The following is a 22,240-nucleotide window of genomic DNA, read 5'->3' on the forward strand; positions in this document are numbered from 1 at the left end:
GATAACAAACAGCCCACTGTGGCACACATGTCATAGATTTGCCACCACTGGTACAGATGAACAGCATTTTTTCAAAAAACTGAGATATAACTTACATAATACAAAATTCACCCTTTTAAGGAATATAACTCAGTGGTTTTTTTAGTATTTTCACAAGGTTGGGCAGTAATCACTATTATTTATTTCAAGAACATTTTCATTGTCTTAAAAAGAACTCTTGCACCCATTAGCATGCACTCTCCATTCTCCCTTCTCCACAATTCCTAGTAATCACTAATCTACTTTCAGTCTCAATGGATTTGTCTATTCTGGGCACTTCATTAAATGAAATCATACAATTTGTGACTTTTTGTGTCTGCCTTCTTCCATACAGCTTGGTTTCAAGATTCACCCTGCTATAATAGCTATCAGTAGTTAATTCATATCTACGCATAGTATAGATACATCATATTTTATCTATTATTAGTACTCCTATGTACTTTTTATTTTATTGTAGGTACCAGGGATCGAACTCAGGACCTCATGCTTGCAAGGCAGGTACCAGAACCACTAAGCTAAATCCCCAGCCCTCCTTTTTTTGGTACCAGGGATCAAACTCGGGTCCTTGTGCTTGCGAGGCAGGTGTCTGCAGAAGCACTGAGCTAAATCCCTGGCCCAGTACTCCTATGTATATTATTGCTCAGGATTACTCAAGATTCAATTGAAGACACAATGCATTATTCAGACACTGATTTCTTGTCCTACAACACGGGCTTCAACATTTTACTTAACTCAATGTATAAATCACATTATAGCCAGACATGATGGCATGTGCCTGTAGGACAGTCCCAACTACTCAAGAGGCTACGATGGGAGGATAGAGCCCAGGAGGTCCAGACATGCCTGGGCAACACAGAGAGACCTCAGCTCAAAAACAAAAAACAAACACTAATAAAATTTTTAAAAATATAATCTTATAGTATTACGTGTCTTTTGAGTGCTTTGGTAAATATTTCTTGGGTTTACCACCTAGCACCCTTTTTCTAAAAATGTCCCCTTCTCTTCTACTCTCGGTATTGTCACTGTGACCTTGGTCCTGTCTGTAGGCAACAGGCCCAGGAATATGTGCTCGATTCTAGTACTAGATACTAGATACTAGGCCCTCACTGTGAATGCAGAACAGGGACTAAGATTCTATTTCTAATTACTGCTCTCTTAACTGGAGAATCTATAATTTCAGGAGGTTTAGCTATTACCATTATCTGCCACATGGATTAAGAAACTGAGTAACCTGGTTTGAAAAAAGAGGGCAGGACAGAGAAATAGAGGGAAAAAATATCAGAGATAAGAGATGGAATACAAGGTTCCCTATGGTGCTGCAGTCTATGACTCCAGCTCATTCCTAAGGCCCATGTGCATCTCTGCCTCTGGATCGCACAGCACACTCTATGCACTTACAATAAATCTCTCTTACTGTTTAAGTCAGCTGAGGCGATTTCTGCTACCTCTAGTCTCTACCCCTAACGTAATTATGTGCCCAACACAATTTTAAACTTCTAAGAAGGAACCTCCCACAGCCCTCATTACCAAACATATACTTACTTAAATGATTCCCTACAAAATAATTTGGAAAATTATCTACAAATAATACTCAAGACATTCTTGGATAAGTAGAATTAATTAAGACTTGTGTTCATTTTAATAAAAATCTATTTAATTGTATCACCAAATCGATATATCATCCATTTTGCAAAAAATCATTTGAAGTACTCCAAAAATAATTTTTTTTGTATTATACATGTCTCTTGGACTTGTTTTAAAGTCTTTTAAAAAGAAAAGTGTTACATTTTCCTAAGAAGATAAGAATTTTTTTGAGAACAACTAACTTCTATTTCCTTTTTAGGTCACCTCCTACAGAACTTACTAAAGAGTAACATCAGCCCAGAAAGACAGAAATGAGTAGCTGACCTCCCTGGATTCATTTTCTCCTCCTGTGAAGAGAATGTACTGTTGAGCACCAATGATTCCCATAAGGATAATTCATATGTAATTAACCAACACCGCACATATCTGATGATTACACAGTGTAGGTTAGGTAGGGGATGAAAAAACACTCCTTAACCTGTTCTACCACCAAGTCTGAGGGGTGCCACCATTACTAACCTCTGCAATATTAATTTCCTGCAAGTTCCCGGGAGTTTTCACTTCTTATTCAGTCTTTTTCCCAAAGTCAAATCCAGGATTTATCACCCAACTGGTTCTTAGTGGGGATCACAGAGATAAAACCAAAAATCCAAACTATTTTCTTAAATCCCTATTACAAATTCAATGGGGATGAACAGACTAATCCTTCAAAGTCTAAGACTTAGTTCCCAAGTAGATTTTGTATCACACTGTTTAATGTTCCTATCTTGCCTAAGACATACTTAAAAATTTTAAATCAAACTTTTAATACTACAAGGTCTTAAAGACACAGAACCCCTTTGAAATTACAGTACTGAAGTATTCCAGTTGGGTACAAGTCCTTACAACATCAAGCACTGGGCAGTATCTAATGGTCTTGGCCCCAAATTTGCTTCTCTGAAGCCTGAGGGACTGTGTGGCCAAACCTCTGAGAGACAAAGTGCTTCACACTTATCACTGTCCCTTCCAAAAAAACCCCAAGCCTTTAAGTATAAAAATGGCTCACTGGAAGTTGCTAGTTTCCTTAGACTCACTCACACCGTTAGGGCAGGAAGGGACTTTAGAAATGTACTTTAACCTGATTCCTTTACAAATGAAAGAGATGAAGAGATAAAAGACCCAAATCCACCAAGCTGGTAAAACCAGTATAGTTAGAAAATGAGTACTCAGACTCCCAGCTAGAAATTCACTTCATCATACCTACCTAAAATGCATGAATATGGCAGCATTTAAATCCTTCTGCTGTTTAAGTGGAAAAAACCAAAAACTACAACTTTCTGCTTTTGCAAGTCAGGATGAGAGGTGGAGATAAATGACTGTTTTCTTAAATATCACTTCACAGTGCCACTGAGGTATAAATGTCATGGTAGGCTGTTCCAGGAGGCTAAGGAAAATGAAACTGAATACCAGCTCTTCTCTGCAACCCAAAGGTTTTTTCACCACAATGAGTTATGGCAGCTATTGATTTTGCACGTCCAAAAATATCTCCAGTCCTTCTTTTCCACCAACAAAACCTAAGTTCCTTCACCAGAAGGGAAGCCATCTATCCTAAGCCTGGCTAATCAAGTAACTCACAACACTGGCCAGATTGCTGCACCACCAATCGTTGTAAATAAGACCAACCAGAATCCTTCCCAAGAACTGTGTGGCACAGATGCTGAGGAAAATGAACTTCCTCCCTATTTCCCACCATACCATCTGCAGTAGGAGAGCCTACAACCAAAGTGCCAAGAAACAGATCAGTGGAGGTGAGAGATACAAAGACTCTGGCAATGTCAAGTCCTCAGTTCCTTTCATCTTATAAGCTAACCATCTATCTTTATCAGCTATAGAAACCAGTAAATTTCTTTTCTGCTTAAAATAGTTGTTACTCAAAAATTCTAACCTATGTTCGCTCCTGGAGACAGGATGAGGGTGTATTATACATCCACCAACTTCACTGGTTTCATTATATGGCCCCTGAAAACCTCTAATTTTGACGACATCTATATTACCCTTTATAACTTATGCTTTTAAAAATGTGTTTTAATTTGGATGTCTTTAGATAGGTTCTGTTGCCATATCTATCAATCCTAATGCCCTATTCTCATCAACTACACTTTCCATTATGTGATGTCTGAAAGAATGTGAGCAACACTTCTCTAGGATAGTCCTAGGATTTTTAAAGCCCTACTACAAACTCTTATCACTTGATTTCCAAAGAAAGTTAGATATAAAATATATGAGTAAAAAGTTAAATGGAATCATCAAAAAGATACGAGAGGAATTAACATTATAATATGCTATGAGACAAAATTTTAAAACTTAAAAGAAAATCCAGCAGAGATATGGCTACTTCAATAGAATTTAGTTCCATGTTTTCTACTTGGTAATAATTGAAACAGCAAATCTCAAACCTACCTCCAGTAAGGCTCCAGTTTGGAAGAATTTCAAAGGCTTTTCTATTGAATAATAAAGGCTATGATAGCTCCCTTTAGCCAGATAGGCTCTGACCAGACCAACTGCTATAACCAGCCACCTAATAAAAGAAAAAAGAGCAATCAGGAAAAAAAAAGATAAATAGGACTCGAGGTAATAGAAAAATGTGACAATAACAGATCATGCTAAAGGTGACTTCAAGAACTAGTGATCCTGAAATGTTACGGTTTGGTATTACATGTCCCCAAAAGCTATGGGGAGGTGGTGGAACCTTATTTAAGAGGTGGGGCCTTGTCACTGGGCTATGGCCCGGAAGGGGATGTGGGACTTGGTCCCTTTTCTTTTGCTTCCTGGCCATGAGGGGAGCAATGTGCTGACTTGCCACCAGCCCAAAGCAGCAGAGCCCAATGATCAGGCTGCAACCTCCAAAATTGTGAGGCAAAATAGACATTTTTCTCTGTATAAGCTTATTATCTCAGATTCATGTTACAGTGATGGGAAGATGACTAACACATCAACTGTAGCTCTCAAAGGCCAAGTTGTAACACACAGAAGTACTGTTCCACCATCACTATCAAGAGGACTTGGAAAAGCACAGTGGCCTCTTAGCCATCTGGGCCTTGGCTTTTTGGCAAACTCGCTGCCTGAGAAGAAGGCCAAAATGAAGACAATAAGCTAAATTAGTCTTTGTGATGATAAATTAGATGCCAGAAAGTCTAAGACAAGAGGCAAAACACTGTTCAAGGAAAATTTTAAATGGCCTGTGCAGTTAAAGGGTCTTAATAAAAAAAAAAAATGTTTTAAACTATTTTTATAAGTGTCTCACAGTAACATGCTCATACCTTAACATTTATCCTTTTAAAACTGCAAATTTTTAAAAGAATAAAGTGTTTTAGCTAAATTCCCAAGATAACTCAGAAAACACAAATCAATAGGTTTACTGATTAGAAAAACAGAAAACAGGAAAGCACTCAGGCATAAAGCTATGAATGCTACCTTTCTGCTCGGCTCTTCTCAGAAATACTGGGCTATGTTATGTTTTATTTATTCATTATGCCTTTTATGATTAAGGCATGTCTCCTGAAAAGGAGTCAAAGATTTACCTGATGTGTAACCATAAGTAGGCAATGGTATATGTGTTTAATGTTATTTCTACAAACTATCATACAAAGATCAAATGAGTTTGTAAAAAAAAAATAAGAATTTGTTAATGGTGTAATTGGCCCAGTCTTAGAGGAATATATTATTCCTTTAATTTATCAGCAGTAAATTAGAACATTACTTTACTCCCACAATCCCAACTTCTCTTCCTGGCTTAAGACACCACCTCCTTACCCTTCATCTCATTCTCTACGTTCATTATCCAGGAACATAGAGTGCAATGTTCTTATCAGTGCCCTTGCTAGTATTGTAGATAGGTAAGTTAATTAGGTTACCTTGTAAACAGTTAGACAGGGCAGCCCTCAAGGTGCCAGCCCTCAAAGTCCCAGTCCTCAAGGAGCCAACATGGAGAACAATTGAGGCACATTCACTAGTTAGCATTATAAAAAATAAAAGAGGTACTACTTTCCCTAAAGATAGATAACAGTAATTGATATTCTAAGTGAGAAATTCCTTGTTTTCCCATTTGATTCCAATTTAACAATATTACCTGGGTGACTGTACTTGTAATCTTATTGGTTGGTCATGGTTTTGTTCCACCTCATGCCCACCTTGTAATTTTCCCTTGGGTCTTAACAGTTTTGTCCCACTTTGTACACGTCTCAACCTCAAGGCTTTGCCATATAAAACACCTTTAAAAAGTGGGGTGGGCTGGCAACCCATTTTCTGGTCCTCCTTCTGTCTCTTTTAGAAGCTTTCTTTCTCTCAATAAATTTTTCCTACTCTTAACCTCCATGGTTCCTAGAATTCATTCTTCAATTTTAGAGAACAGGAACTCTCATCTCAGATATCTAGCAGGTTTGGAAGTTACATCAATTCCCCCTATATCACTAGCACAAGAATTTTACATATAAAACACACAGCTTCTTGAATGTTCTTTAAAAAAATCAATCTATGTGACCACTTATGTGACAGAAAACTTGTCTGTACTCATTGACCTTTGAGCTAAGAGAAACAGGTTCTAGATCCAGAATGTCTACTTAACAGGTTCTACGATCTCAAGCAAGTCACAACTTCCGGCCTAGGTTTCAACATCAATCATTTCTAATACAAGCAACAAGCCTATGCACCTCACAGAAATTTTTTTTTTCATGAAAAAGGTAAGGTGCTGAACTGTACAAATGTATCAGCATTTGTGTTTATATATATTTTAGAATGTGCTAGTTATCAGCATCTTAGGACACAGAAGGGGGTCTGGGGAAATGGACAAGTGGGAGGCAAGGTTTTCACTGTATGCCCTTGACTGTATTTTGAATTTTGCCAGTGTATTACCTTAAACATAAAATAGAACTGGATATTCATTATACAGTTCTCTAAACTTTTCTGAGTTTTCACGGGCTGGGGATTTAGTTCAGTGGTTCCGCTGCCTGTCTTGCAAGCGCAAGGTCCCCGAGTTCGATCCCCAGTACCAAAAAACAAAAAAACTTTTCTGAGTTTTCATAATAAAATTTTAGGGAAATCACTTTTACAAATGAATAGATTTCACAAATTCATAGCAAATGGTCTAATCTCACCAAAACGCGATCAAAGAATTTCAGAGCAGGAAGAACCTTGGAAATCATCTCGCCCAATTCTTTAGTTTTTACAGATGAAAAAACGGAGGCCTGGAGAAAAAAGCCAATGTATTCAAAGTCACGTGGCCAGTTAGTGCCAGAACTAGAACTAAAAACCTGCTGAGAGAAAGGATGGGCTGAAATGAGACAGAAGGAGCGAAACTGTTTCAAGGGACTCTTCCCCTTGCCCAGTAACTCTGCTTTCCACTCCCTAATTTTCGCCCCACCTCAACCCCAATCCAGCCTGAAAACTCTAAACTCGTCTGAAGCTCATGTTGCTGGCCAAAAACTTTGAACACCTTCTCACCACCATTCCGATTCAAATTCAGCCCGGATTTTCAAAACAGCCGCCTAAATGAATGGTCACTCTGCGGCCGCACTCCCCAGGGCTGGGCAGCTTGCCCCACACCGCACCTGTGGCCGGTCCCGCGGTGCTCGTGAGGCCTCCCTGCGCCCTCGCAGCCCTATCTCCCGCGCGCGGCGCCCGGGAGCCCGGCCGACCCCGCATGCACGCAGGCGGGTTCCACACGCCGGCCGCCCGGGATGCACTGCACAAGCCGGGCCGCGCCGCCGGCCGCAGAGCGCCCTCCCCGCCTCCGAGCCCCAGCCTTACCCCGCCGTCATCACCACATTGTAGATGACCAGGTACGCTGTGGCCAACGGCCCCGGGAACTTCTTCTTTCTCGCGCTACTGCCTTCGCTGGGCCCTGACCGGCCACCGCCACCCCCATTCCCCTTAGACGCTGCAGTCGCCACCGCCGAAGCAGCCATGTCGAGTACCCGCAGCTCGCTCTCTGTTCGCGAGCACCACAGGCTAGACTTGGCCGGGCGAGGGGGCGGAGGGAGGGACCAGGGAGAGGCGGGGCCGGGGCGCGGGCGGAGCCCGGACACAGCCCACAGGGCCGCCATCTTGGGTGAGGGCAGAGACGATCTTGGCGCTCTCGACCCCTTGGCTGGCCTGAGTCGCTGCCGCCATCTTGGATCAGGGGAATCCCCGCCTCCGGCGGCATCTTGGATTAGGTCAATGTGGGCCTTGGTCAACATCGCCAGGCTGGCTCTTATATCAGCTGGCTGTTTGGTCGGCTGACCTTTCATTCTATCACCACCACCACCACCATGTTGGATCAAAAGTGATTGTGTCGGGCCGGGGATTTAGCTCAGTGGTTCCGGTTCCTACCTCGCAAGCGCAAGGTGCCAAGTTCGATCCCTGGTACCAAAAATAAAAAATAAATAAATATGCTCTCCTCCCTCTTTGTCTTTTCCCAGTCACTTTGTATTCCTCCTATACAACTGGCCTGCCACTGAGCGTCTCAAACATACCAGGGACCAGCCTGTTTGCAGAGTGCAGGATAATGCCCTGCTTCTTAACCAGTAGGTAGGTTGGGGACTCAGCCTCATAAGGTTTCTTTCCTGTTTTTTGTTTTAATGCCAAGTAGTGAACAGTTGGAGAAGCCCTTGTGGTCTAGCATTCCAAGATGTCACTGAGGGCTGGGTGGTAACACAATGCAACCAGCAGCCTATGGCGATGTGCCTGGCGTGACTGGTGGAGGAACAAGGTTAAGAGATAAGAATAAATATTTCTGACCACAGTGATCAAAAATAAAGGGGCTTTGGCTTAGATGGAAAGAAACAGCCTGGGGGGAGGTGGCTGACACCCAACTGGCTGACCTGATTCCTCCAACCGGCTGACCTGACTTTCTGCTCATTTCTTTGTTCTACGGACTTCTTCACAAAAGTGTCCTGCCATTACTTTTCATACTACCAAACATCTCCTTAAAAGAATTACTATTTTACATGGTAGCATAAAAATATTTATGTATTCATTTAAATAAGTATTTATGAAGTAACATGGCTGCTCTGGGGTTCACCCAAAATGAGAGACAAAAGTCTTCAGTGTACAAGAGAATACATGGAGCAAGATGAAAATAAAATCATATTGTTATCCCAGAAAAACCTAAATAAACCCTCTAGTCTCTCTTGTTCTTAGTTGACTTTAAAATTACTAATTTTGGACGTCACATAGCTAAGCAATACATTATTAGTCTCCCACTAGCTTTGCTTTAGATAGCACCTCTCATGTGGGTTATGATGGTAATAGTTGGCTAGGTTACTCTTCAAGGACTTGAAGGCTACTTTTGCTGTAAACAGTGACTTTTCCTTTGGGTCTGAGATGTCCAATAGGGTGACTAGAGAAAGATGAAATGGTTTGACATCTTTGTGTTCATATTTTGTCTGTTTCCTTTGCAGCCTTAACCTTTTGGATAATAATACCAAGCAGCCACCATGATCCAAAACATCAGATCATAAAAAGATGGAAGATCTTTGCCTATTCCTGTAAAATATATGAATATTCTTGCCCCTTTTTTAGCCTATCTCTCTCATTATTCTAATCCTGTCTGTAATTTCTCAACTCTAGAGTTAAGCTGACTTACAAGGAAGGGATCTACTTGCTTCTCCATTCATTGGCCACTGAATAAAGCTTTTTCTTCTCCCGTCACTTGGTCTTTGAGGCTGCTGGGTTTATCAAACAGCAGCAGAATCAAACCCTTTTCTTGGTTATAGTATTAGTTGGTAAAAAGTGCTATCAGGAAATTGTTGCAATAATCTAAGGATAGTGGTTTGGGCCAGAGTGGCAACAATTGCAGTGAAGAAAAATTGAATTGAATTTTGGAACTATTTAAAAACTCTTAAGATTTGTTGATATAATATTAGATTTTTTTTTTTTTTTTTTTTTGGTACCGGGGATCGAACTCGGGTCCTTGCGCTTGCACAGCAAGCGGCAAAACCACTGAGCTAAATCCCCGGCAATATGATATTAGATTTGAGTGGAAGGTAGAAGAGGCATTCAGACAACTTGGAAGAATGAATTGTAGAAGCAATTTTTTCCCCTTTTCCTCAGCCTCTTTTTTTTGGCTTTTTAAAATTTATTTTTTAAAATTAGTACATATTTGTCATACCTAATGATCACTTTTCATCATATGTAGGGAATTTGTACATGTACATAATGTATCTTAACTTGAAGAAGCAATTTTTCATTTGCATCTCTTGGATGACCACTGATGTGGAACATTGTTTCAAATTTTTATTTGCTATTTTTACTTCTTTGAGAAATGTCTGTTCATTTCAGATGCCCATTTTTGGATTGGGTCTTTAAATTTGGGAGGTCTGATTTTTTTTAAGTTCTTTGTATATTCTAGATAGTAGACCTTTGTCTGAGGAACAGCTGGTAAAAAATTTTTCCCACATTGTGGGTTGTCTTTTCACTCTGTTGATGGTTTTTCTTGCTGTGCAGAAGCTTTTTAATAAGATGGATCCCAGTTGTTGATTCTTTGTGCTAGTTCACGACTGAGGTTTTGTTCACAATGTTGAGATTCCACCTCACTCCAGAAACAATGGCTGCTATCGAGAAATCAACCAATAATAAATGCTGGTGGGGCTATGGGGCAAAAGGAACCCTTCTCCACTGTTGGTGGGACTGTAGACTGGTGCAACCACTGTGGAAATCAGTGTGGAGATAACTCAAAAAACTAGCTTTAGAGGTCCCATTTGACCCAGCTATTCCCCTGGTGGGTATCTTCCCAAAAGAATTAAAAGCACCATACCACAGTGATATATGTGCACCTATGTTTATAGCAGCACAGTTTGTAATAGCTAAATCTTGAAATGCCCATCAACTGGTGACTGGATAAAGAAGATGCGAGCTTTTTTTTTTTTTTTTTTTTAAATAAAATGGAGTACTACTCAGCCACAAAGAATGAGAAACTAGAGACATTTATAGCTAAATGGATGCACATTTAGGCCATCCTCTTTTTCTCTTCTTTGGACTGGCACTATAATTTATGTTTCTTTTCTGAGTGAAAATAAGAAACAGGCAAACAGGATTACAAATCACTCTGTCAATTACCTGGCTGCGGTTTTCCTTGGCAGGAGGAGTTTTTGAAGGCTCTTGCTTGTGCTGATGCTGAATTTCCTTCTCTTTTTCTGGCTCAGAAAGAGGAGGGTGTAGAGGCAGAGACTCAGTCTGGGAAGTTACTGGTTTTTTCTCAGCTTCCTTTTCTTCTAATTATTTTTCAACTTTATTCTTTTTCTTCACTATCTCAGTTCAAAAATTTCTTTTAGTTTCTGGCATAAAGGCTCTTTATTTATTTCAGCATTGATTTTTATCAAAATAGTTTCTGGTTCTGAAAACCACTGTTCCAACAAAGGCCAGTTGTCCAAGAAGCCTATACTTCTGTTTTGTATGTGACCTCTTAAGTTCTGGTACCCATGCTTATCTTGGTTTTCAGCAGCACCATGTTCACCAATATTTTTATGAGCCATTTCATGGGAAAATTCTTCAGCTATGACATTATTCATGTGACTCAGCAAGAAAGTATCTGAAATGTCTAGTAATATGACAAAATCAAATGGAGAAGAGGGAAGAGGTCCTTCTTTTGAAGCTGTAGAATCCACAGACAATGTGGATAATTGTGTTTTTTTTGCCTCCATGTCTGTGAGGTTTCTATTGCAGCCGGTGAGAGGAGCTGTGCTTGGTTTAATGTCACTGGGAAACCAGCAAGGATCCAACCTTGATTCACAGGTATCTCATTAATAGGGTGTTAGCTAACAACGGGTCTGGAATGCTCTTTCCTTTCTTCAGCAATTGTGATTTTGCATCAAGCTGAGCACGCACGGTGAGTTTAGAGAAATGATCACTATCCCTCGATTCGACTTCTTTAGTTTTCGGTGTTCTATGAGTATGCGTACTAGATGTAGTTTCGCCTTCTGTTTCTGGTAATGGTTCTCCTGAAACCAAGGACCGGAAGATACAGTGAGCGAGTCCTGTCTTTCTTTACTGTCCTCCTGCAGATCTGATGGAACCTCTCCACCTTCTTTCTGAATTGGTAGGTCCTCACTGACTTTTTCATTGTCGTAAAATGCTTGGATAGCTTCTTGGACAAGAGTGTCAATACAAAGTACCTGAATAAGAAACTCTCTTTGTAGAGTCTTTAAAGTGATAGCTTTCCCACTATGTGTTTTCCCTAGTAAGCATCCTTTGATCGCAAATGAAGGCAGTTCAGGCATGGTTGGCTCAACTTGAGGAGGAGGAAGAGATTTTTTCAATGAGTCTGTGAAGCACATGGCCCAGTATGGAATTGTTGGAGGGTGGTGAATTATCCGTCATTTCTTCCTGTACAGCCCACTCTCCACCATGTTCTTATATTCTTGATAATCTTTGCTATCTAGCAAGTCTCTTTTATAAAGTTCTCAAGTTGTTCTTCAGAGGGATTAGCAGGCATATGCTTAATAGAGGTTTGTTCATATATGGGCTTTCCATGAAAAAACAATTCCTTCCAATCATGCATCATCTTAAGTGGAATCAGATTATTTATCAGCATTCAATAGTCTGACACTTTAGTGGACAAATCAAGTATTTGATCCAAAATTTCTCTGCATATTTTATAATGCTTTCTGTAACAAGCCTGAACTCTTTTAAAGCAATCTGTTTATGAACCTCTTTCTCTCTGAGGATTTGTTCTTCAAAATCAATCTTGGCTTGGGCTGGGAATTTAGCTCAGTGGTTCTGGCCCCTGCCTTGCAAGAGCAAGGTCCCAAGTTCAATCCCCAGTACCAAAAAAAAAAAAAATCAATCTTGGCTTGTTTTGCCAAAGCCGCTTCTTGATCCTGGAAATCTTTGAGTCATCTTTCCTCATACTGTTTTTCTCTGAAAATTCTGTTTTGCCTTCAAACCTACTTTTTATGCCAAACGTGCATGAGCCCATGTATCAGCTGCTCATGGTAAGCCCTCTCTATGTATGAACTTGGGACCTTGAGAGAGGGAGAGAGGGAGAGGATCGAACTCAGGATCTTGTACTTACCAGGCAAGCACTGGCTCCACTCAGCTATATCCCTGGTCTTGCTCTTACTCTCTCCACTGAGCTACATCCCTATCTCACTATGGGCACAATCTGATAAATTATTTCTGATTTCATTCTTTCCAGATCCTCTTTTGTTGCCAGTTCAGGGAGTCCAGGTGGTTGAGTATCAGATGGTTCCATCTCTTTTCCCTTTGGGGTTGCTGTAGGTGATCTGGAAGTATGGTTTTGAGATTTACATGTCTTCTCATTTTGACGAAGTGGGGAGTGCCGCTGGCACTCACTTGGCTCACCTCCTCTGTGCTGGGAGTGGTGGTAAGGCAGCCTGGAAGCCTCCTCCTCTGTGCTGTACATCACCATCTCTTTCTCACTTGATTAATCAATTGGAGGGCTGTGGCTTGAGGTCATACCAGAAGATTGGTCTCAGGTGCAGGGCTTTGCTTGATCTTGTGAAGTTCCAGAAGAACAGAAGATAGCATCCCCTGATTGGTACTAGGTGTAGGCTTGGCTTGATCCCATGAAGATCTTGTGGCAGAAGAATTGAAGACAACATTCTCTGTGATTAGCAGATCACAAGTCATTTGCAAAGGCGTTTTCCACACAGCCTCTGGCAAGTTTAAAATTTCAAAACATGAAAAGTGAGGCTTCCCGAGAGTAACGCTTAAACAGAAGACAACAAAATGAAATAAAGGCCAAAATCCAAGCAGCTATCTTACAGATTCCTGAACCTGCATCAAATCGCACTCTGAAAGCACTTGAGGATCAAAAACTGATGAACAGCAACAGGAGGCAGCAGATGTTGCTGATAAGATCATGAAGTTTGAAGCATTAATAAAAAGGATCTCCAGGGGCCGAGGATTTAGCTTGTGGTGCCACTGCCTGCCTCACAAGTGCAAGGTCCTGAGTTCAATCCCCAGTACCAAAAACACAAAGGATCTCCAAGCACAAGAAAGTGCATCCAAGACTGGTTTAGATACAGCACACCACACAAGTACCAACTTGTTAAACACTTACTCAAATGATGACTACATTAAAAAAAAAAATCCAGAAGTGCCTAGAAGATGCTTCTGCATGAGAGCAAAGGGAGAGATGGAGAGACGGAGAGATAAAGAAACAGTCATCACAGATTGTATGGAGTTTCTGTTGCCTTCCTTTTCTGTCTTCTTTAAACAGTAAGAAGTTGATGGGCCAAATTTACATGATGTGATCATAGGGGGGAAATGGATTTTTGCAACAGAAAGAAGCAAACCATTTTGCACAATAATCTTTCATCTAAAAGCTTTTTTCATTTATTTAACTGATTTTCCCCCAAATACAATCTACTTAATGGAAAGTAGGAGGTAGCATACATAAAGCTCTGTTCAGTTGGAAATCAATTTAAAACTCGACATATTTTCTTGCAGTCATTTAGGTCCAACCCCCATCTTTTCTATACAGTACAGAGTGATCTTTTCCCAACACATCTTTTCTCATGTCTACTGCTTTCCCCATCCTACCTCCTTAGGATATTTAAATGATTTTTAATGACACTTCAGGTTCAAAATATTTAATGTGGCCTATAATAATCTGCTTCTTTATCTCACCACCATGCTGTCCCTAGCCATAATAGGTTTTTCTTGAGTTTTACAGTGAGCAAGATTCCTCTCTGCCACATGGACTTTGAACATGGCACTGCTGTTCATCCAGGTACTTTAGACGTTTCCTGGAATAATCTCCAGTCCTATCTTCCTTCTGATCTAAATTCCATCACTTTCTCATAGGAAGTTTCCCTGAATTTCTGGAATGAATCATTCTCCTTGCTATAGTTGCTAAGGACTTCTCATGACATATATCACAGTAATTTTATACTTGTTCATGTGATTTCTCTGTACTACTAGACTACAGGTTTTGTAAGATAGGGGCGGTAATCTTTTCTTGGTAGTGGTGGCTCATTTCAGTTGTTTGCTTCCTTCTCATTCCTGACATACTACCTGGCAACATAAGATAGTCTGCCTCAACCATGGTTTCACTAGTAAAAGTAATGCAAAATTTAAAACTTTAGTGACATAAATAGAAGTCATCAGATTCCTGCTATAAAACTGATCTCTACGACCTGTGGTGTAGTGTTTTTGTTTTGTTTTGTTTTTGTACTGGGGATTGAACCCAGGGCCTTTAGATTGAGCTATATTCCCAGAACTTTAAAAAAAATTGTTTTTTCTTTGAGACAAGGTCTGAGTCACTACATTGCCTAGGCTAGCCTTGTACTTGAGATCCTCCTGCCTCAGCCTTCCAGAGTGCTGTGATTATAAATGTGCCTCACCTCACCTGGCTTTTGCTGGGATTGTAAAAAGAAGATGTAATCCATCTTGTCTTCCATGTATAGAAAGATTGTTGATAGAAAAAAGTCAATAGGCATGAGAGGGAATGGGTATATTGGGGCCATTGAGTCTTAGTTTCAGTCCCTGAGGCCTTGTACCTGCCAGTTTTCCTTCAATTTTGTGAGTTACCTCATTTTTTTTCCAATGTGGGACTCACTGAATTCTTTTTGCTTAAACTAGCAATCCCAGAACAAAAACCCATTTGTTCAAACAAAAGTCCTAGAACCTAATCTCATTAGTAGGGTTATGTCACATGCTCATCACTGAGCCAATTTTTGTGGCCAGAGGTAATAAAATATGCTTATTGGCTAAATCTTTGTCCTATCCTCAGTGGTAGGAATTGAATTAGGATGGAAATGTAGTTCTCTTTCTTTTTTTTGGTTCCGGGGATTGAACTCGGGTCCTTGCACTTACGAGGCAGGTGATGGAACCACTGAGCTAAATCTCCAGCAGCATTTCTTTCTTATTAGAAAGGGTTTGTGGTCAAAAGAAAGGGATGGATGCTAGGTATGGTAGGTTGGAAGATGGCTCCTCATAAGATATTGATATCAAATATCTACAACCTGTGAATGTTACCATGTTTGGAAAAGGGGTCCTTGCAGGTGTATGTAAATTGAGGCTTTTGTGGTGAGAAGATAATGCTGGAATATCCAGGTGGACCCTAAATGTAGTCACACATATAATAAAATAGATGCACTGAAGAGAAAGAGATGCATAGATAGACATGCAGGAGACAGTGTAACCATGAAGGCAGAGAATGACGCAACCACACGTCCAGGATGCAAACAGCTATCAGAATCTGAAAGATGAATTCTCCCTTAGAGCTTTGTGACAGTGGGTCCCTGCTGATATTTTGATTTCAGAATTCTGAGAATTGTGAGAACAAATTTGAGCCACTGGTTTGTGGCAATTTTTATAGCAGCCACAAAAAACTAATAAGGCAGGTAATAGCCAAAGAGGCCAAATGTTTATTATCTGCTTCCAAGAATATTACAGCCCAGTATGGGGCAATAGCTGCATTGAAAGACTGAGGACATTAAACACATTAGAGGGGCCTAAGAGAGATCTAAATAAGCAGAGAACTTGCTGAAGTCCCAGAACATTCTGAGCACTATAGTAAGGCTGTCATTCCAAGAGGGGAAGTAAGCCAGGAAAAAGCTTCTTGAAGAAGTGTTGAGTATTATTGTAACAAGATAAGAAATGTGTCTACAGGAGGCTAATCAGGGTGAGATGACAAAAATGAGTTTAATATTTAAGCCTGTTAGGTTAAGGAATTTAAATTTGAACTAAGACATGAAAATGAAGAAGCATCACAAATTCTTTTTTTTTTTTTTTTTGGTACCGGGGATCGAACTTGGGTCCTTGCGCTTGCACAGCAGGCGGCAAAACCACTAAGCTAAATCCCCAGCCCGCAAATTCTTAATTATAAGTTGGAAGTATGATCTGAAAAGAGAAAAAACTTCCATGTATCACTCTCCTATTACTTCTGTAGCAAATTACCACAACTTTTTGGTTTAAACAACATGAATTTATTTCCTTACAGTTCTGGCAGAGAGAAGTCCAAAATTCTTCTTCTTTTTTTTTTTTTTTTGAGACAAGGTCTCACTTTGTAGGCCAGGCTGGCCTTGAACTCACTGAAATCCTCTTGCCTCAACATCCCGAGTGCTGGGATTACAGGTGTGCGCCACCATGACCAGCCAAAATTATTCTTACAGGGACAAAAATCAAGGTGTCAGCAGGGTTGGTTCCCTCTGGAGGCTCCAAGGAAGAGTCCATTTCTTACCTCTTCCAGCTTCCAGAAGCTGCCAGCATTCCTTGGCTTGTGGTTTAATCACTCCAGTCTCTGCTCCTGTTGAATTATCTTCTCTGACCTGGTCCTCTAGCCTCTCCCACTATGGTCATCTGGGATTATCTTCCTATCTGAAGATCTTAAGTCCCATGGGCATAATCCATTTTGTCATATGAGCAACATTCTGGGGACTGGGACATGGAGGATGGAGGAACATTACTAAACCTACCACATTTCTTTACCAAAAAACAAAACAACACCAAAGCCCCCAAACACTTGAAAAATGACAAACATCATTTTTAAACCATTGCTGAGTTTTCAGGAGACTAAGGGATATCACCATAGTGGAGGCTCCAACGAGAGGAGCGCTTGTGGTAACAGTAAAGAGTAGCAAACTGAACAGTTAGTAAAAGCAAAAGCAGAATTGACCTGAGGCCAAAGGGTGGTGTCAGTTCTGGGACTGATGCAAGCCTGGAGCTCTCAGCAACAGGAGAAAGCTGAGCCTCCAGGATCCCTGAAGGGGGCACTAACATGGTCCACATGCCACCTGGCTTTTGGCAGAGCCATGTAAAAATCCTCCTGGAAGAAAACATCCCAAATGAGGTCATTTGAATTTCTACAGATTAATTCAATAAAACATAAATTCCCACTTTTAAAAATTACCAATCATATGAGACAAAAGCCACCATGAATCAGCAGAAATAACAAGAAAAATAACTTAGTCTTTAGGAAACCTTATATATTAGAATTATCAGATACAGAATATAACATAAGCATGTATGAAATATTTAAGGAAAGATGAAATAAAAGTACAATTTCTGTTGACACAAAAACCCGCACCTGCATGTTTATGGCAGCTGTGTTCATAACTGCCAAAATTTGGAAGCCACCAAGATGACCTTCAGCAAACTGAGGTACATCCAGGCAATGTACTACTATCCAGTGATAAAAAGAAATGAGCTATCGAGCCATTAAAATACATGGAGGCAACTTAAATGCACAGTGTTAAGTGGAAGAAGCCAGTGGAAAAGACTAAATACAATGTGATTGTAACCGTATGATATTTTGCATTCCCTCCACAACCCATGTTGAAATTTGCCATTGTAGCAGTATTAAGAGATGAGACATTTGAAAGTGGTTAGGTCTCGGGCTTTCGTGAATCACTGTCATTGTCTCCAGAATGAGTTAGTTGCTATGAGAGTAGGTTTACTATAAATTTGGCCCCCCTTGTCCCTTGTCTCATTGTGCTTGCTTGACGTCCCACTGTTACCTTGCAGCATGAAGGTCCTCATCACATGCAGCCCTTCCACCTTGGACTTCCCAGCCACCAGAACTATGAGCTGAATAAACTCCCATTGTTTATAATTTACCCAGATTGAGGTATTCAATTATAACAGCAAAAAATGGACTAAGTCAAACACTACAGAAATGATAAAAAGATCAGTGGTTACCATGGTTTGGGGGAGGGAGAGGTGGGATGGATAGGTAGAGCACAGGAGTGTTTTAGTTTTAGGACAGTGACTCTATTATGTATGATTTGTAATGGCATTGTGTATCTGTAGAGACTATGTTAACCACTAATAGAACAAAATGTATAATTTTCAGAGAACTTGCAGGGGATAACAATTAGAATGGTATAAAAATTATAAATCTTAAAAAGGTAAAGAAAGAGGCAAAAAAGGAAGCAGAACAAACCAATATTGTCAAAATGGCTATACTTCCAAAACGGATGTTCGGATTTAATGCAATCCCAATCAAAACACCAAACAGCATTCCTCACAGAACTAGACAAAGCAATTAAAAAATTCATATAAGATTAATAAATGAATCTCATGCTGGCAAAAATGGAGGGGTGAAGGGGAAGGGGAAAAAATATTTGAGATGTGATATGTACATGCACCAATTCCCCACAATGAATCTAATCAGTATATGGTACAAACATGTACTAATAAAAATTTTCAAAAATTCATATGAAACTAGAAGAGACCCAGAATAGCAAAAGTGTCCCTGGGCAATAAGAGCAAAGAAGGAGGCATCGCAATACTGAACTTCAAATTACATTGCAAAGCTAAGTGATAAAAACAAGTGTGGGACTGACACTAAAACAAATACGTGGATCAGTGGAACAGAGTAGAGGATACAGAAACAAGCCCAGGCACATTCAGCAATCTGATCTTTGACAAAGGGGCCAAAAATATACACTGGAGGAAAGACAGCCTCCGTCATAAGAGGTGCTAGGAAAACTGACTATTTACCTGGAGAAGACTGAATCCAGACCCATATCTCTTAGCACATACTAACTAAAATCAAAATGGCTCAAAGATATAAATGTTAAAGCAGAAACAATTGCCTGGAAGATAAAATATGTAAAATTTTTGAAGACAGGTGTAGGCAAGGACTTTCTGAACAGAACTCCAGTTGCACAAAAAATAACATCAAGCATCAACAAAGGAGATCACACCAAATTAAAGCTGCACAGCAAAGGAAACAACAAACAGAGTAAAGAGACAACCTACAGAATGGGAAAAAAAATTCCAGCTATTCCTTGGACCAAGGACTAACATCTAGAATATATGAAGAACTAAAATTAGACCCCCAAAATAAAAAAACCAATCAAAAATGGGAAATTGAAATGAATAGATGCTTCTCAGAAGAGGTACAAATGGCCCATAAGTAGCCAAAAACATGTTCAGCGTCTCTGGCCAGTGCAGAAATGGAAATTAAAACAACACTGACATACCATCTTACTCCAGAAGGAATGACTGTCATTAAGAAATCAAATAATAACAAATGCTAAAGAGGCTTCAGGGAAATATGAACACTTCTGCATTGTTGGTGAAAATGTAAATTAGCATAACCACTATGGACATCAGTATGACAATTCCTCAAAAAACTAAAAATAGAAATTTTATTCAACCCAGCTATTCCCCTTCTAGATATCTTCCCAAAAGAGTTAAAGACAGGGCCGGGAATTTAGCTCAGTGATTCTGCCGCCTGCCTTAAAAGCACAAGGTCCCGAGTTTGATACCCAGTAGCAAAAAAAAAAAAAAAAAAAAGAGAAAAAAGAGTTAAAGACATTCTTTTTTTTTTTTTGGTACCGGGGATCGAACTCGGGACCTTGCACTTGCAAGGCAAGCACTGGAACCACTGAGCTAAATCCCCAGCCCTAAGACATTCTATTACAGTAATATATGCATACCCATATTTATAGCAGCTCAATTCATAATAACTAAATCTTGGAAGTGAGCTCTATGTCCATCAACAGATAAATGGATAAAGAAAATGTTATAAAAATTATATACAATGGAGTACTATTCTGCCATAAAGAAGGATAAACTGAAGTCGTTTGTAAGACAATTGATGCACCTTGAGACCATAATGTTAAGTGAAGTAAATAAGACGAACAAGCATAAATATTGCATGGTTTCTTTTATATGAGAAACTCAAAATATAGATAAATTCAAGAACAAAATAAAAGATAGATAATAAGATACAGGGAGATCTTTTCTTTTTTGCTTAAGTTATTTTATTGGTACATTTTAGGTATACAATACGTTTACATTTATCATTGGGTGCTTGTACCTGTACATGATGTATCTTAGTTCTTATTTTTTCCCCATTACCTGTGCGCCCTTCACCCCTCCACCCTTCCCTATTTACATACTGCATTTCCATTTTCTTTTTCTTTTCTCATAATTTTTCCTTTCCATTATTTCCTTTCCCCATCTCCTCCCACCACCCCTACCCCTTTGGACCTTTTCCTATTTCAAAGTATCAACTATTAGTTATTAATCCTTTTAATCCTTATTTACACTCTCAGTTTCTCACACTAGAGAAACTATTTGGTATTTACACATGTGTGTCTTATTTATTTCACTTAATAGTATGGCCTCAATATGCATCCGTTTAGCTATAAATGACTCTAGTTTCTCGTTCTTTATGGCTGAGTAGTACTCCATTTTATTAAAAAACCCACATCTTCTTTATCCAGTTTCCAGTTGGGCACTTGAGGTGTTTCCAAGCTTAAGGTATTACAAACTGTACCGCTATAAACATGGGTGCGCATATATCACTGTGGTATGATTCTTTTAATTCTTTTGGGAAAATACCCAGCAGGTGAGTAGCTGGGTCAAATGGGACCTCTAGCCCTAGTTCTTTGAGGCATCTCCACACTGATTTCCACAGCGGTTGCACCAGTCTGCACTCCCACCAACAATGGAGACAGGTTCCTTTCTCTCCACACCCCTGCCAGCATTTGTTATTGGTTGATTTCTTGATAGCAGCCCCTCTTTCTGGGGTGAGGTGGAATCTCAGTGTTGTCATCTGCATCTCTCGAATGACCAGTGATGTTGAACATTTTTTTCATATGTTTATTTGCTGCTTTTACTTCTTTGCCTGAGAAATGTCTGTTCATTTCAGATGCCCATTTTTGAATTGGGTCTTTGAATTTGGGGGGGGTCTGATTTTTTTTTTGAGTTCTTTATATATTCTAGATAGTAGCCCTTTGTCTGAGTTACAGCTGCTAAAAAATTTTTTCCCACATTGCAGGTTGTCTCTCAGCTCTGTTGGTGGTTTCTCTTGCAGTGCAGAAGCTTTTTAATAAGATGAGATCCCAGTTGTTGATTCTTTCTGCTAGTTCCCGTGCTACTGAGGTTTTGTTCATAAAGTCTTTTCCTATGCCAATGTCTTCAAGAGTTCTACCTAACTTATCTTCCAGCAAGTTTAGTGTTTCTGTCTTAATATTTAGATCTTTAATCCACTTAGATCTTAGTTTAGTGCATGGTGATAGGTATGGGTCTAGTTTTAAGCTTTGACAGGTTGAAATACAGTTTTCCCAACACCATTTATTAAAGAGGCTATCTTTCCTCCAATGAGGGTGGTTGGCTCCTTTGTCAAAGATGAGGTGGCTGAGTATGTCTGAAGTTGTTTCTGCATCTTCTAATTTATTCCACTGATCCTCAGGTCTGTTTCTTTGCCAGTACCATGCTGTTTTTATCACAGTAGCTTTGTAGTATAGCTTCAAGTTGGGTACTGTGACACCCCCAGTCATGTTTCTGTTGCCCAGAATTGCTTTTGCTATTCTAGGTCTCTTCTGGTTCCAAATGAATTTTTGGATTGTTTTCTCTAGTTCTGTGAAGTATATGGTTGGAATTTCAATCGGCATTGCATTAAATCTATATAGCAGTTTTGGAAGTATGGCCATTTTCACTGCATTGATTCTTCCTACCCAGGAACAAGGGATGTCTTTCCATTTTCTTATATCTGCCTCGATCTCATTTTTCAGGGTCCTGTAGTTTTCAGTGTAGAGGTCTCTTGCTTCCTTTGTTAGATTGATTCCTAGATATTTCATTTCTTTGCATGCTACTATAAAAGGAATTGTTTCCCTAATTTCTCTCTCAGTGAGTCTGCTATTTGTGTATAAGAAGGCTATTGTTTTTTGAGTGT

General features: G+C 39.8%; 1 protein-coding gene, 1 long non-coding RNA gene and 1 pseudogene across 3 annotated transcripts in view; 1 reads left to right on the top strand and 2 right to left on the bottom strand.

Moving 5' to 3' along the window:
• The window catches only part of Hacd2 (3-hydroxyacyl-CoA dehydratase 2), a 101,807-nt gene extending 94,034 nt beyond the window's left edge, over positions 1-7,773 (bottom strand). The window contains exons 1-2 of the mRNA XM_021251271.2: positions 7,408-7,773; positions 4,063-4,180 (exon numbers count right to left, since the gene is read on the bottom strand). Of these exons, the coding sequence (XP_021106930.1) occupies positions 4,063-4,180; positions 7,408-7,703 (414 nt within the window). The 5' untranslated portion in view covers positions 7,704-7,773. The remainder of the gene's footprint in view (positions 1-4,062; positions 4,181-7,407) is intronic.
• On the top strand, positions 7,296-9,291 carry LOC106008554 (uncharacterized). 2 transcript variants are annotated; one of them, XR_001182873.3, is made up of 3 exons: positions 7,296-7,439; positions 8,061-8,169; positions 9,042-9,291. It is a non-coding gene; the product is annotated as an uncharacterized LOC106008554 (long non-coding RNA). The 2 variants fall into 2 exon arrangements; XR_015453049.1 differs by lacking the exon at positions 7,296-7,439 and adding an exon at positions 7,470-7,607.
• A 1,403-nt stretch (positions 9,292-10,694) lies between these two features.
• On the bottom strand, positions 10,695-12,670 carry LOC101708326 (sperm flagella and cilia-associated protein 2-like; annotated as a pseudogene).
• Positions 12,671-22,240: the final 9,570 nt, after the last annotated feature.

Source organism: Heterocephalus glaber, unplaced genomic scaffold (genome assembly GCF_053883595.1).
Source record: "Heterocephalus glaber isolate CG9 unplaced genomic scaffold, H.glaber_assembly_v1.0 deba00000122, whole genome shotgun sequence".
NCBI classification, from domain to species: domain Eukaryota; kingdom Metazoa; phylum Chordata; class Mammalia; order Rodentia; family Bathyergidae; genus Heterocephalus; species Heterocephalus glaber.